The 13,740-nt window shown below is 50.7% G+C and overlaps 2 protein-coding genes across 2 annotated transcripts; both read right to left on the reverse strand.

The window, feature by feature from the left end:
- Nucleotides 1-2,187: 2,187 nt before the first annotated feature.
- Nucleotides 2,188-4,078, reverse strand: HOXA2 (homeobox A2; the record flags this gene model as incomplete). Its single annotated transcript, XM_082846307.1, has 2 exons — nucleotides 3,604-4,078; nucleotides 2,188-2,927 (listed from the first exon to the last, which is right to left on the reverse strand). Exons 1-2 carry the CDS (start codon nucleotides 3,980-3,982, stop codon nucleotides 2,188-2,190), a joined length of 1,119 nt encoding a protein of 372 aa, XP_082702433.1. The 5' UTR covers nucleotides 3,983-4,078.
- Nucleotides 4,079-9,468: 5,390 nt separating this feature from the next.
- HOXA3 (homeobox A3) lies at nucleotides 9,469-12,205 on the reverse strand (the record flags this gene model as incomplete). The annotated part of the gene is made up of 2 exons (XM_082847070.1): nucleotides 9,469-10,274; nucleotides 11,680-12,205. 2 exons carry the CDS (start codon nucleotides 12,203-12,205, stop codon nucleotides 9,469-9,471), a joined length of 1,332 nt encoding a protein of 443 aa, XP_082703196.1.
- Between the last annotated feature and the right edge of the window lie 1,535 nt (nucleotides 12,206-13,740).

Raw genomic sequence — 13,740 nt, forward strand, 5'->3', positions numbered from 1 at the left:
CCCCGGCTGGTCGCCCAGAGCGCCGCTCTCCCGGTGCGGCTCACAAAGGCAGCCTCCTCTGGCCTCGATCCCGCAGGCTTCCGTAGCTTGGTTCCTTCACCACCACGAAATCCTAGGGCTCATTTCGCCGAGTGGGAGACCCTAGGTCCTCGGGGCAAGTAGGCCAGAGACCCACGACGCGAGCTAAAGTCTCTTTAAACGCCCGAGGAGAGTGCGTGAAAGGCGAGCTCGGTCACTATTTAAATGATCCCTTGCAAGCGGCTTGTTGAGCTCAAAGCGCCTCTTTCAGGGCTCTTCTAGTAGTAGAAAGGGAAGGAGCGAGGAGGAGACAAAACGCCGCCGAGGCCCCGAGCTGTTCATGGCATCCGCGGCTCAGCCAAGCTGTTGTTTTAAAAGAGCAATAAAAATGAATTATGACTAAACGCCTTCTAACTTAATGCTTTCGGACGGGGATTCCTGGCAAATACGTAAGAGGATTTTTATTTGTGCATGTGTTCCTGCAATTGATCTCTTTGATGACATTCTCATTCATAGAAAGCGTTTGATTTATGAGCGTGGGATGAATCGCAAACAGCAGCGGCTAAACCCTGGCCTCGGCCGGGCCGCCTGCTCCGCTCCGCGCCTGGGGCAGGAGACTTGCCCGGGTCCCCACTCGCCTCCGCCGCTGCCGGGATTTAGGGGGCAAAAGGGTGGGGGAAGGTAGGCAGCAAACCCGGGGAGAAGGATCGCGATTTCCTCATAACTTCCAAGCCTTTGCTATTAAGAGCCGGGTTCCTAAATCAACCCGCCCCCCACACATGTTGCTTACTCGCTGCCTTTTCTCACGGTAAGTAGCCATCGGAACAGAGCTCAGTAAGGGAAAAATAAACATGGGGAGACATAAGAAGGGAGAAAAAATCAGAACAACCCAGTAACATCCCTAGTTCACATTTTATTGATATTTCATTTAAAGTGCTTTTTCTCTTTCTCTCTCTAGAAACTGGGTTAATTTATAACCTGGGGGGTAGAAACACTCCACTTTAAATCTCATCTTGCTAACCTGACTTCAAAGCTTTAATGATCCATTATTTGCCATGTAAACAGATTTAAGAATGAAATATTGATTTTTATGACCCTGAAAAAAAAGAGAAGAATCCTAGAATGACTGAACCAGAGGATTGCAAAAAAAAAAAAAAAAACCCTTTCTGAAGTGCATTTTCCAGCTAGTAACCATTGTTTTGTTTTATTTTTGTTTTTCTGTTTTAGGTCTGTTTGCCTGGACCCATCAACAGCTGGGAGACTAATCAACCGCACTGAAAATGTTTGGGGATTTGTGGGGGAGGGGTTTGGAATGTAAATGTTTGAAACAAATGTGTATAAATAAATGAATTCTTGATAACTTAGTTATTGACCTGGAGACTGGTAGCTTGTTAAAGAAACTCCATGTTCCTCCTTCCTGGAGTTGGAGGTTTCTGTAGGCACTTTATTTCTCCACTTTCAAAAGCTTGGGCTTGGCCCAACTCTGAGGCTGCCCAGTCCTGTTTCTATTACCAATTTAAATCTATGGCTTGAATCTCTACATTGAAAAACCTACTCCATTCCCTTAAAAAACAAAAAAACCACACTTCTCAGAAGCCCTAACCATTTTCTGGCTTTCTTCTTTTGTTGCTGTCTATTGAAGACTTTGAACATGCCCATTTAATAAATATATTAAAATTGAAAAAGAAAATGGATTGTGACCAGAATTTTATTTACCAAGTTAGACTAAAAGAGGAAAAAGAAACTGTTATGAGCCTTGAGAAAGAGGGGGAGGAAAAAAAATAAGAAAGCTACTTATAGCAAAGGAGAATTTATTCTACCAAAAATACGCATGACAATGCATCCTAATGTAATACAAAAATAAAAAGAAAGTGAAGATACAATTATATGATCACTTTCTTGCAGGCCTCATATATTGCTTTCAGGAAATCACATAGAGGGTTGTTGGATTAGATTTTAAACAACTAAAACTCCAAAATAATCTGAAAAAGATGGCTCTGTAACTGGGTTAAGGGAATCACTAAACAGAAAAATCTTCAACATTTAAAGGAGGGAGAGGGTAAGTCAAGAAGAAAATAAAATAAAAATTAACTCTCAGAATAAAGGGAGGCAAAACCACCCGGTCAAAGGGGTTTTTGTTTTGTGATGCTTTGTTTTGCTTTAATGTTTTTAGTAATTCAGATGCTGCAAGTCGATTGTGGTGAGTGTGTCTGTAAAAAAGTCAAAGCTGTCAGCTGAAATATCTACAGGACTGTCGAGGGAACCCGGCAAACTGGGCGAGACTGCGTCTGAAAGCTGCAGGCAGGAATCTGTGGAAAAAACGTTAAAGTCCTGCAAAGAGGGGACCTCGAGGGCCTCGGGACTGTCATTGTTTAGGCCAGAGCCACAGTTCTGGCCCATTGTTGACAAGCAGTTAGGAACAGTGGGTGACTGGTGCTGAAAATGTTTCAGATTTTTTTCATTGCTGGTTAAAGGCGAAACTGGGAAACTTTGGGAGTCACCATTGTGTCCATTGGGAGCCTGCTGCTGAGAGAGGGCATTTTGCTGAAAAGTGTAACCTTCCCTCTCCAGAAGGGCCCCGGAGACGCTGAGGGCTTGCTCAAAGAGCGACTTCTCTTCCTCGTCCTCCTCCACTTTCTCAGAGTCTTCGAGGCTTTTAAATTTTCCTTCGCTGTTTTGGTTCTCCTTGCACTGGGTCTGCCTCTTGTGCTTCATCCTCCGGTTCTGAAACCACACTTTCACTTGTCTCTCAGTCAAATCCAGCAGCGCTGCAATTTCCACCCTTCGGGGTCTGCAAAGGTACTTGTTGAAATGAAATTCTTTTTCCAGCTCTAAAAGCTGCGTGTTGGTGTAAGCAGTTCTCAGGCGCCGGGAGCCCCCGCCGCTGCCATCGGCGATTTCCAGGGATTCTGCGGAAAGGGAAACCAACAAGAGACACACGCACAGTTGGAGGTGGAGGGGTCCGAGCGGGGTTATTCCACTGGAGAATAAATATAGCAGACAAGATCAACTGCAACAAAATGGCCGCCCCTAGATGCAGTAAAGCTATTGTGCTGCCTTTCCTGGGAGCCCAGCCCGGGGAGACCCCATCTCTTCCACCTCCATCAAATTCTTGCCTGTAGCTCCCCCCAACCTCTCCATCCGGGAGCAAACTTTATATTAGCCACACCACAATTTATAATTAATGCATCAGCTGCTTAGCTGAGCAAGAGCGATCTATCACTCTTCATTACTGTCAAAAAGCCAAACTCTAGGACAACTAGACAAGAGGAGGTCAGTTCCAACTCAAATAAATCATCCCACATTACACAAGTTAGGGAAAGTTCCCCCACCCCCTTCTTAAAATATATATATATATATATATATATATATATATATATATATATAAAATCAATGCGGAACGCAGGATCCCTTTTCTCAACATCAAACCCACTCCTGAGCCCACAGGGGAAGGGAAAGCAGCCAAGCATCTCTCTCTCTCCCCCTTCTCTCCCAGCCCACGCTCCCCTCCCCCCATAACCGCTCTCGGGGCAGCCCAGAAGGGGAAGAGGGTCCGGGGACCAGGGGCCAAGTCTTTGGACTGACCTTTGTGGCTGAGGCAGGCAGGGCCGGTGGCGGCAGCGGCCGAGGCGGGCGGCAGCGCGGTTTTCTTGGCCGCCTTCTTCTCCTTCATCCAGGGGTACTCGGGCGGCTGCAGGGCGCCGGCGGGCACTGGGCTGCCGCGGCTGCCCGCGGGGCTCGGCTTGGGGCGGCCGCCAGCGCCGTGGCGAGGGTGACTGCCCGGGTTCAGGCTGGGAATGGTCTGCTCAAAAGGAGGAGGAATCAGTGTCGAGTGTGAAAGCGTCGAGGTCTTGATTGATGAACTTTGAAATGTATCAGCGACAGGGGGAAAAGATGTCAGGCACTCAGCGAGCGACGGCTGGCTATTGATAAAACCAATCTCTCGCTCAAATTCGTAATTCATGGCCTTCTCCTTGGAGCCCCCTCGGAGAAAAAGTTCCCTCTTCTGGAGGGGCTTTGGGGGGGCAAGGCCCAGGAAAAAGGCGAGCGCGGAGGGAAAAAAAAATCTATCATAGAAGATCGCTGCTGGGGTGTTTTTTTTCTAATTCACTGATTACAGCCGTATGGGGACCGCGCTACTATTAAACTATTGAATTCATGGAGACAAGGTTGAAATTGGACCGAATTGGCTGTCACATGATTGCTTCTGCCCAATGACAATTTGGGCTTTAATCAAAAGAAGCCACTGTCTGTTTGATTGATCCAAAAAAGTCGGGAAGGAACGCCTCATTGGGGGCCAGCGAGGCTTTATTTACACTTTTTTCAGGGCAAAAATACCTATATGTGGGTGTGGGTTAGGGATGCCTGGGAGTGCGTGGGGGCGAGGGTGCCTGCCTGCCTCCTGATCAGCACGGATCTGGTGTGTGCGCCTGGCAGTGTGTGTGAGTGTGTGAGTGCGTGCGAGTGGTGAGCCCTGCAGCCGGTCCCGGCGGCAGCTGCCCTCTGCCTCCCCCGCACACTCCGCGCATTGTTTGGGACTGTCGGGAAGACGCCTCGCACCTCACAAATCATTTAAGCACCTCAGTCTGACGCCTGCAGTCATTAACAAAGTAATCCATTAATCTTAAAGTTTTGACACCCGAGGGCCCCGCATCCCAACCACATAAGTTCTGCTGAGGCAGGAGGAAGAAGCAGAGGGAGAGGGGAGATGAGGCAGAGAGAGGAAAGGGCGGGGGCGGGGGGAGACAGAAAGAGAGAGAAGGATTCTTTTGGGGGGTTCCTCCCTTTTATTTCCCTTTTCCTCCTCCGCCATAAACCAGTTCCTGGATCTCAGAACTGGTCTGTCTCTGTTTTCCTTCCCGTCTGTCTGTCTTTCCCTCTTTTCCTCTTTTTTTCCCTCTTCTCCCCTCTCCTCCTCCCTGTCTCTCCTCTGTCCACCTCTCCTCCCCCCACTTCCCTCAGGCCCTCGCCCCCCTCCCAAAGCCCAGCTCGGAGTCCGCGCCCACGGACCCCGGACCCCGGCCCATTGTTAGCCGGCTTTTCCACGACAACTATGCATCTGGCTCCAGCGGGAAGCGGAAAACGGGAGGCGGCTCTCCAGGCTTCCCGACCCTCTTGCGCCATCAACTTCTCAGGAGTGGCTCGAGAAAGATAGATGCATGTGCCAAGCGAGACAACAACCCCAGATCCATGTGTCCAAATCCCTGTAGCCAGGGCGGCGGCCAGCCAAAGAAATGCCGCCCCGAGCAGGCGCGTGCGGCTCCTGGCATTCTGGGTTTCATACCCGTAGGGCTCGGGTGCGGTAAGTATTTCTGATTTCCAGGAAGTCTGTTGGAAGTTAGCAGCACGGAAGGAGAAGGCGCTTGCTTGTTCTCTCCTGTTTTCTTTTTCTTTTCCTCCCCTTCTTCTCATCCTTGTCGCTCTGGTGGGGGCTTCTTGGTTCAGATGCAGTGAGTGCTCCCTGGCAGCCCGAACTGTCTCCTGCACTGTCCCGCTTCTTGGCCACCAGGGATGTTTGCACTCGGGTTCTGTTGTGAGAAACAGCACCGCGGGTGACAGAGGGCGACCCAAGGAGGAATTATAAAGGTTCTGTTTCTCTCTTCACTTTCTTTTTTCCAACTTGGAGACTTGAGACTGAGCGAATCTTGGACTGTGCTGGAGGGTTCAAAAGATAACACCTTTAGATACCAAACAATAACTTTGAAAAAATCCACCAAGCCAGAAAAAGGGAAGGAGGCTGAGAGAGAAATCTGAAGGTATCTCTTTTCCCCCAAACCCTGAGGATGATGATTCGCTTTTGCTTCCTTTGAAATGGACTAAGTGATCAGACTCCCCCTGGCCGGCAGGCATCGGTGGCAGGAAAATAAATCATTCTGATGGCCAGGGAGAGAAAGATTGTCGGAGGAGGAAAATCTACATAGAAAACAAGAAAGGCTGACCAAGCCACAAGGATAGGACTCCATCTCTGAGGCTGGCATCAAAGGGGGTTTGGGTTGGAAATTAGATATAAAGTGGACTTCGTCATTGACTAGCCCAGAGCATTGCCTTACAGATAGAGATGCTATTTTGGAAAATGTGGGGTTTTTTTCAGTTTTCTTGCTTTTATTCCAAACAAAGCTCTGAAGGAAGTCTGAGTGCGATCAATCTTGCTCACCAAAAGCCTTGACAGCTTCTGGCCCTTAAGAACACATTTCAGCTTCGAGCTCTTTCCAAGATCAAATGTGGCCGAGCAAAGAGGAGAGCAGGAAACGCAAGTAAACAAGGAAAACTAGTCTTTTTAAAGATTTTTCTTTTTTGGCAGCAAAAAGAGTTATAAGGCTGCTTTTAGGAAAGGTGCTTTGTGGACTCTGGGATGGTGGCTTTTGGCATTTGCTTTTACCAGAAAATATTGAGGGGTTAAGGGGAGGGGGAGCGTGGAGAGGAAGCAGCGCTGCCCCCGTATCGTTGAGGCTTTGTCAGGGGCTGCGTGGGTGAGAGCTTTCTGCTGGCCTCAGCGGCCTTAATTCAAATACCATCTGGAAGAAAACCCTTTTTTTGGACCATTCAACACTGAAATCTTCCCAAAACCTATTACTTTAACTCAGGAGGTATTTTAATAAGGATTTCTTTTTAATATCTAGGAAACTGGGGTTGAGATTGATATTTTTTCTTTGATAGTCAAAATGAATGTCTTGACTGCCAAGATATGGGAAATCATATTGGAATCTCCTTTCTAAAATCTCTGCCCTGAGGGAAGAAGGACTTCTCCAAACCAGTTCTCCCTCAGCTAAAGAGTAGATTTTAGAGATTTTAGAAACGGATTCAAACAGTGGGATCTCTGAAAGATTTTCATCTCTGGATGGGTAGCTTTCTCTCTCTCTCTCTCCCCCCACTCCACCACTGTTTCGTCTTCTCCCAGGTAATTTTACACACTTCTCTAAAATTATTACTTAAAAGAAGACCCCCTTGTCTCAGCCTACTGTGTTCAGGTCTGAACAACCAAAAGGGTGGAAGCTCCAGTCCTCAAAAAGACTGGTTTTCCAGCCTCTACATTTCTGAGGTGCGCCATATGTCAGCAGGGAGGTTGGGGTGGGGGATGGTGGGGAGCAAATCTACTTCTTCCATGGCCCAAACTCTTTAAAAAGAAAAAAAAATACATAGCAGGAGACCCAGGACAGATTTGGGGGAAGCACCTCTAGCAGTGAGAGAAACACCCAGATCTCTACAGCTGCCTCGCTTTGCATCTGCCCAGCCTTTTTCTTTTCTTTTTTTTTTTAAACTTCAGGAGTTTCTCTAAAAGCAGCTCCGTCACGCCCAGTAGGTACCCCCAAAACGGCTCCACTGCCTGTTTTTAAAGCTCATCTTCAGGAGCTTCTCAGGGGAAAGATAGAGGCCATGATGATGTATATTTTGGATTGCAAACAAAATGGCGACATTTCCCATCTCTGCCTCTGAAAGATACAATCCAGGGAGATGGGGGATTTACTTCTCACATCAGATGCTCCTGATCCCCAGACACAGGTGGTTCCTCACTTCCAGCTTTGACGGGGGGCTGCTGATGGGGATGTAGTTCTGAGGTTTGCACTTTCAGATTTCGGTTTCTTCTCCGAGCAATTCTTTAATCTGAAGATGAAAATATTTCCCTTTCCTGTGCCTGCCTTTGCCTCTGCCTCTGCCAGCCAGTCAGTCGGCAGCTCTATCTTAAATCCAGCAGTAGGAATGTAATGTTTAGCTCCTGTAGCATCAAATAAAAGAAGTACTTGTAAAACTGCATTTTTATTAGAAAGATACCAATCTCCTTTCTCTCTCCCCCTCCCCCTGGGGCCATAAAAGGAAAGCAGGGAGGGAAGAAGGAGAGGAAATAAATCCAGAGTATGCCAAATCCTATTTTCCGGGAAGAAGCCAATGCTGGGACTCAAGCAGTCCATGGAAGGACTCGGGGAGGCTCCTTGGAGTTCAGCTCTTCTTTTGCTGGAGACCTGGGTGAGCCTCAGTCTCTTCCGAGCCGCCCCGCACCCAGTGGCGATTTTAGGAGTGATTCTTTCCTCCGGGCGCGATAAGGGACAGCGAAGCATCGGCGGAGAGGCCAGTTGCTCCTAGAAAGTGCTCGGCATCCTCCGCGCGGCCGGCGATTCCCCGGGTTAAGACGTTGGCTGGTCTGCTTTGGCCGGAGGAAGATGGTGGAGCAGAAGACAGCCCTACCTTATCCCCCGGCGGGGCTGCCCGGGCACCTGTGCGGCCCGCGCCGCGCCTCAGCCGGGCTGCCTTTGTTCCTCCCGCACTCAGCACTCCGCAGCCCCAGCGCCCGCGGCCGGCCTCTGTGGCAGCTGGGAACCGGGCAGCCCAGCGGGCAGGCAGCTCAGCGTTTCCAGAACTGCCGCCGCGAGAAGCTCCGGCTGCCTTCCCGAGGATTCGCCGCGCTCCCGGGCGAGCCGCCTGGCCAGGCCTCAAGCCGGAGCTGGAGGGCTGCCGCGGCCTGCTCCGCCAGTTCGCTTCTGCCTGGACTCCACGCAGACCCTTATCTTCGGCCAAAGAATCCCTTCTGAACACGGATATTATTCAGAATAGAAACTTTATTTTATTTTTTTGTTTTGTTTCTCAGAATGTGAGCAGCAAGGAATGTAGAACTCTCAAAACAAACCTAGCGTTTTTCGCGTTTACAGATTTTTTTTTTTCAGTTTCGCTTGATGTTACAAACCTAAATCACTGTTTTCAGAAGCTGGATCCTCTCTGGTATTATTGCATCGTTACTGTTTTTATAAAGGAATTCTATTTCCCTTTCGAATAAAATTTTTTTCTATGTACGCCAATACACCATTGAACAAAAGGCCCAAGAAACCTTCTGAACAATCAGGGTACAGAATTTCTTTAATATAAATACGAACGGATGGGGATAAATAATATTTAAAACTTATTCAATGCTTGCAAAAAAAATATAAATAAATCTGACTGTTCACCAGCATACACACACGGAAAGACGTACACTTAGTCATCCTTGCACAGGGAGCCCCTGTTTCAAAGCGCCTTTGATTTTTTTCTCGCTCTTTACAAGAAGTGCAATTAAAAAAAAATACTAAAAACTAAAAAAAAAAAAGTAATCGCTTCCCCTCGGGAGCCATAATGTACGAACAAATTCACATCAAAGAACTTGGCTAGAAAATTTGTTCATATACCCTGTTTCTGATCAAAGAGTAGAGAAGGTAAAGGTGCAGGGCCAGCGGCCGAGCGAGGGGCGGGAGGAGATAAATATCGCTACTGATACTGACAGCCATTCCAGCAACCAAGATTGCTACGTCACATAAACTATAAAAACGTGTTACCAAAGAAAACAAAACGGGGGGGGGGGGCGGAGGAGAGAGAAAAGGGAGGGGCGGGAAGAACCTTAAACAAACAAAAAAAGCAAACGAAGAAGAAAGGTAGGTAGCGGGGGTGGGGTGGGGACTCTCCTGGCGCGCAGCCCCGAGCCCACCATCACAGATGGGTGAGCTTGGGGGCTTCCTGAATTCTTCCCTGAGAAGGATGGTGGGCGGTAAGGTCCGTGTAGGTGGGGTGCGGCTCCCCTGGCCCGGGCCCATGATGGTGGCCACTGCCCAGCGGCCCAGCGCCCCCGTAGTCCATGGCAGCCGAGGCGGCGTGGGGGAGGTGAGTTAGGCCAAAGAGGGGGGGGGCAGAGTTGCTCATGGGCTCCACATAGCTGCCCCCAACGAAGACAGGGCTTCCCTGTAAGTGTGGAGTCCCATAGCTGCCGTTGCCCTGCAGGCCATGCGCGTGCGGATCATAGTTGGGTGTGCCCCCCGCGCCCGCCCCCGTCGCGGTGTAGCGCTTCTGCGGGGGCGGCGGGGGCGCGCAGCTGGGCAGGGGTGCTGGATAGGAGGCGGGGGGCAGCCCGTAGGCGCCCTGGGGGGGCTTGGAGAAAGGCGGGGGCGACTGGGGCTCGTACGGGACGCTGTTAACCAGCGAATGCATAGAGTTAAGATAACCGCCAGCGCCGGGCGGCACGGGACTGCGACTTGGGGACTGGCCCCCTGATGATGTCAGCATGCCCTTGCCCTTCTGATCCTTCTTGTACTTCATGCGGCGATTCTGGAACCAGATCTTGATCTGGCGCTCGGTGAGGTTCAGCAGGTTGGCCATCTCCACACGGCGCGGCCGGCACAGGTAGCGGTTGAAGTGAAATTCCTTCTCTAGCTCCACCAGCTGAGCGCTCGTGTAGGCCGTGCGCGCCCTCTTGGACGACGCCTGCCCAGGTGGGCTCTTGTCACCTGCGCAGCTCTCCCCTGCGAGATCAGAGGAGAGAGGAAGAGTGGCATCAGGGGCTGCCTGCAGCCCCGCCCAGCCCCTGACCCAGCCAGGCCCCTCCTTCCTCCAGGCCCCAAAGATCCCTCCGTTTGTCAGGGCCCAGAAAGGGGAAGAAGGAACTACGTATTGTCCTCTGTCCTGGTGGGGAAAAAGCGCCTGTAGCCCGTCATTGAGTAAAGCTGCAAATCATAGGCCTCTCCAAGGGTGTGTGTGGAAGGAACAGAAAAGCAGAACCCCCTGTTTGCCTTCCTGGTCTGTATTTCCCTTCTGGAGCTATTCACTTTCTGACTCATTTACTGATCCTTCAGCCCTATCAGACTACAAACTCCGTGTGGGCAGGCGTCACCATGTTCATTCCCTTCACAGTAACTGGAATGTGGGGCACTTAATATACACTCAATAAACCTTTCCCTCCATCACTATCTGACTGAAGGATTGGACAGTTGCCTCAACTGGCCACTTATTTGATCTATCCAGTATAAACGAGTGGAGTGGAAGCTCCAATCTGGAAGGCCTTCTCTGCCAGAAAGAAGAGATCCCATTGAAAAGAGATTCCATTTCTGGTGGGGAGGCCCAGCCCCCTGATGCTGGATGCTATTAATTAGGGTTCTCCACGTCATCAAGCAGCCTGCCCCAGCTCTGGCCACTAATCTTGACCATCCTTTCCTCCCTGGCCCCCCAAATCCTGGCTCTGGATGGTCCCAGATGCTCAGGTTCTGAACAGAGCACTAGCAACTGGAGAAGGCAGCGGCAAAGGAAACGAAGAGGCTGGGAAGCCCAAGACCCAGCGCCTGTCCTCTATTGGAATCTGGTTCCAGGAGGCCCATGTGGTTCCCATTAGCATCCCCTCCCCCAGGAAATCCCTGGCTGCCTTCATTGTACTAAGTCTGAGTAGGGCCTTCCCAGAGATAAGGCAGCCACTCCATCTACTGGAGCAAAAATTAAAAATAGGCTCTGATTATAGGCAGAGCATTGATTCTGACTTGGAGGCCTGCTTTTATTCTGCCACATTTCATTGTGGGGTGGGTGCCACTGTTTCATTAGAAATGAGGAGCTGTGCTAAAAAGAGACAGTGCTGCTCAGGTTTGCTCTGCCCAAAGGTCCTAACGCCACAGGGAGGGACTCCAAAGTCACTAGGCCTCACTTGCTCATAAGAGAGGTCCGGAAAGACTCCCATCAGGTCTCTCTCTGGGGTTTCCTGCGCAGAGTCCAATCACTTCCCTAGTTGCAAAGCCTCTGGAAACCTTTGAGAGTTGGGGGGAGGAGGAGTGGTGAATTCTGGAAATAATCCAGCGCTCCTAAACCTTGCTGGTTGTGGCTGGAAGTGGCCTGGGGGGCTGGGAGCCAGGTCAGTGGACCCTCTTCCGGAAGGCGGCCCTTTACCTGAGCTGGAGCCGCTGGTTTTCTGCTTTGTGTTTTGCCGAGACTCCTTCATCCAGGGGAAGATTTGTTTGGCCACGGTAGGCGAGTTGAGTAGGGGGCTCTTGGCTGCGCTGGCGGGGGTGGGGTTGCTGCTGCCATTCTGAGGGGGGGAGACTGACGAGGGGGGCGGGGGCGCGGCGGGGGCAGGCGCAGGGGGCTGCGGCGGGGGTTGCGGCTGCGGTGGGGCAGGGGGCGCGGCCTGGGGCGGCGGCGGGGCCAGGGGCGGCTCGCCCAGGCCCGGGGGCTGGCTGGGCGGACCGCTCAGGGTGCGCAGACACGCCTCGCTCAGCTCGTGCGCCTTGGGGTGGCCCCCGGCATTTGCGGGCGACTGGAGCGAACAGGCGGGTCTGTGGTACTCGCCGTCGGCGCCCAGTGCTGCGGACGCCGGGTACGGCTGCTGACTGGCATTATAACCGAACCCGTTGGCTGCCTGGTAAGGGTAGCCACCGTAGATCGCCGAGCTGTCGTAGTAGGTCGCTTTTTGCATCGCGTTGTTTCACGATCTTGATCGCAAACTCTGACAGGGGCTTGACACCCGTGAGGGCGCACATTGGCACGCCCCCGCGGTCACGTGACGCTCCGCCGCCAATGGCCGCCCAGCGCAGACCTGGGGGGCGAGAATCGCAGCGCCGTGAGGGCTCCGCGCAAATCCATCTTACTCTCAATAGCTAAGTGACATGAAAGCCATAAAAGAAAAAGTGGTCAGCAATATTTAGCAGCACGATTTGGCCCCGGGCGCAGAGAGCCGCGCTATAAAAAGCCGCTGGAATTTACTGGCAGCTACAAATATTTGCTTAACTTGCATCTGGAGTTGGGGTGTTTTCCGGGGAGAGGGGAGGAGAGTGAGAGGTCCGGAAGCCGGGTCTGGGGAGCTGGAATCCAAACGAAGAAAGGCCTGATGGGCTAGAAAGGAACAGGCTCTGGATCCCTTCTTTTCCAGGGAAGAAGAAAATTGGGTGTCCCTTCCTCTCCACAACTTGGATTCCTCCCCTCTGGAGATCATAGGGAAGGGGCAAGGGGGCAAAGGGGAGCTTGGGTCACCAACTTTTTCTCCAATCCTCTCTTTAGGACTGATATTTGCCAAAAGAACCATGACGCAGGGTGACTTCCCGTCCAGGCCCTTCTTGGACCTTCCAGCACCCAAGAGAGGTATGCACAAATTTTTTTCAGGCAATAGCCCTACTGGACCCTTGTCGATTTCAGAAGCTGAGCTTGTTAGACAGTTAATCTACCCTTGTGCAGGGATATGACCCACCTCCTCCAAATGAGACCCTTGTGGTCAAGGAGGGGAGAGAAAACTTTGGATGGAACATTCTGGGTGGGGATGGACCAACAACGACACCCTCTCCAGGAAGTTAAACTCAAATCTAGGACAGTTCTTTACTCCTTCCCTCTCCCTATTTCTCAGGCAGGTCCCAGCAGGCCACTCCCACCTCTTTGCCCCTGTTACAGAAGGTCTCCAGACCCTCCTGCCTTGGACTTTCTGAGGTCCTGTTATTCAGGGCAACTATCAAATTCTACCTGTTAAAACATGATGGATTAGAGAAAAAAAAAAACCCATCAGGAACCTGAAAAACCAGCGTCATCTCCATGACCACGGCTTGAACTCTCCTTCCAACTTAACGATAATAGGTTCTGTCTTAGAAACTGCTATGTAATGTGATGTATGGGGGTCATTTGGCTCCGGACGAGGGATGGAAGCACAAGCCATAAAATCCTGCCAGAGTTCCCTGATCTTTTTGTGCTGTTGTTGTTGTTGATATTTGTTACTTGGCCTATTTACCTGCTTCAGAAACACCAAGTAAAGGTCAAACCTGGAAATCTAAAAAGCAATCGAAAGCCTTCTCAACCCTTTTTATTTAGAAAACATATTGTATAAGTGAAATCTATGTTTTATTTTTGTTTTCACCTTTGCATGGTCAACCTCCGGTTCTCACTCAGCTCAGAAAACTTTCACGTGAGTTCAAATAGTCGCTCCGCACACACAATCAGAATGTTAGTCTCTCTGACCATTTAAGAAAA

This window comes from Leucopleurus acutus (assembly GCF_964270905.1).
Source record: "Leucopleurus acutus genome assembly, chromosome: 9".
NCBI classification, from domain to species: Eukaryota; Metazoa; Chordata; class Mammalia; order Artiodactyla; family Delphinidae; genus Leucopleurus; species Leucopleurus acutus.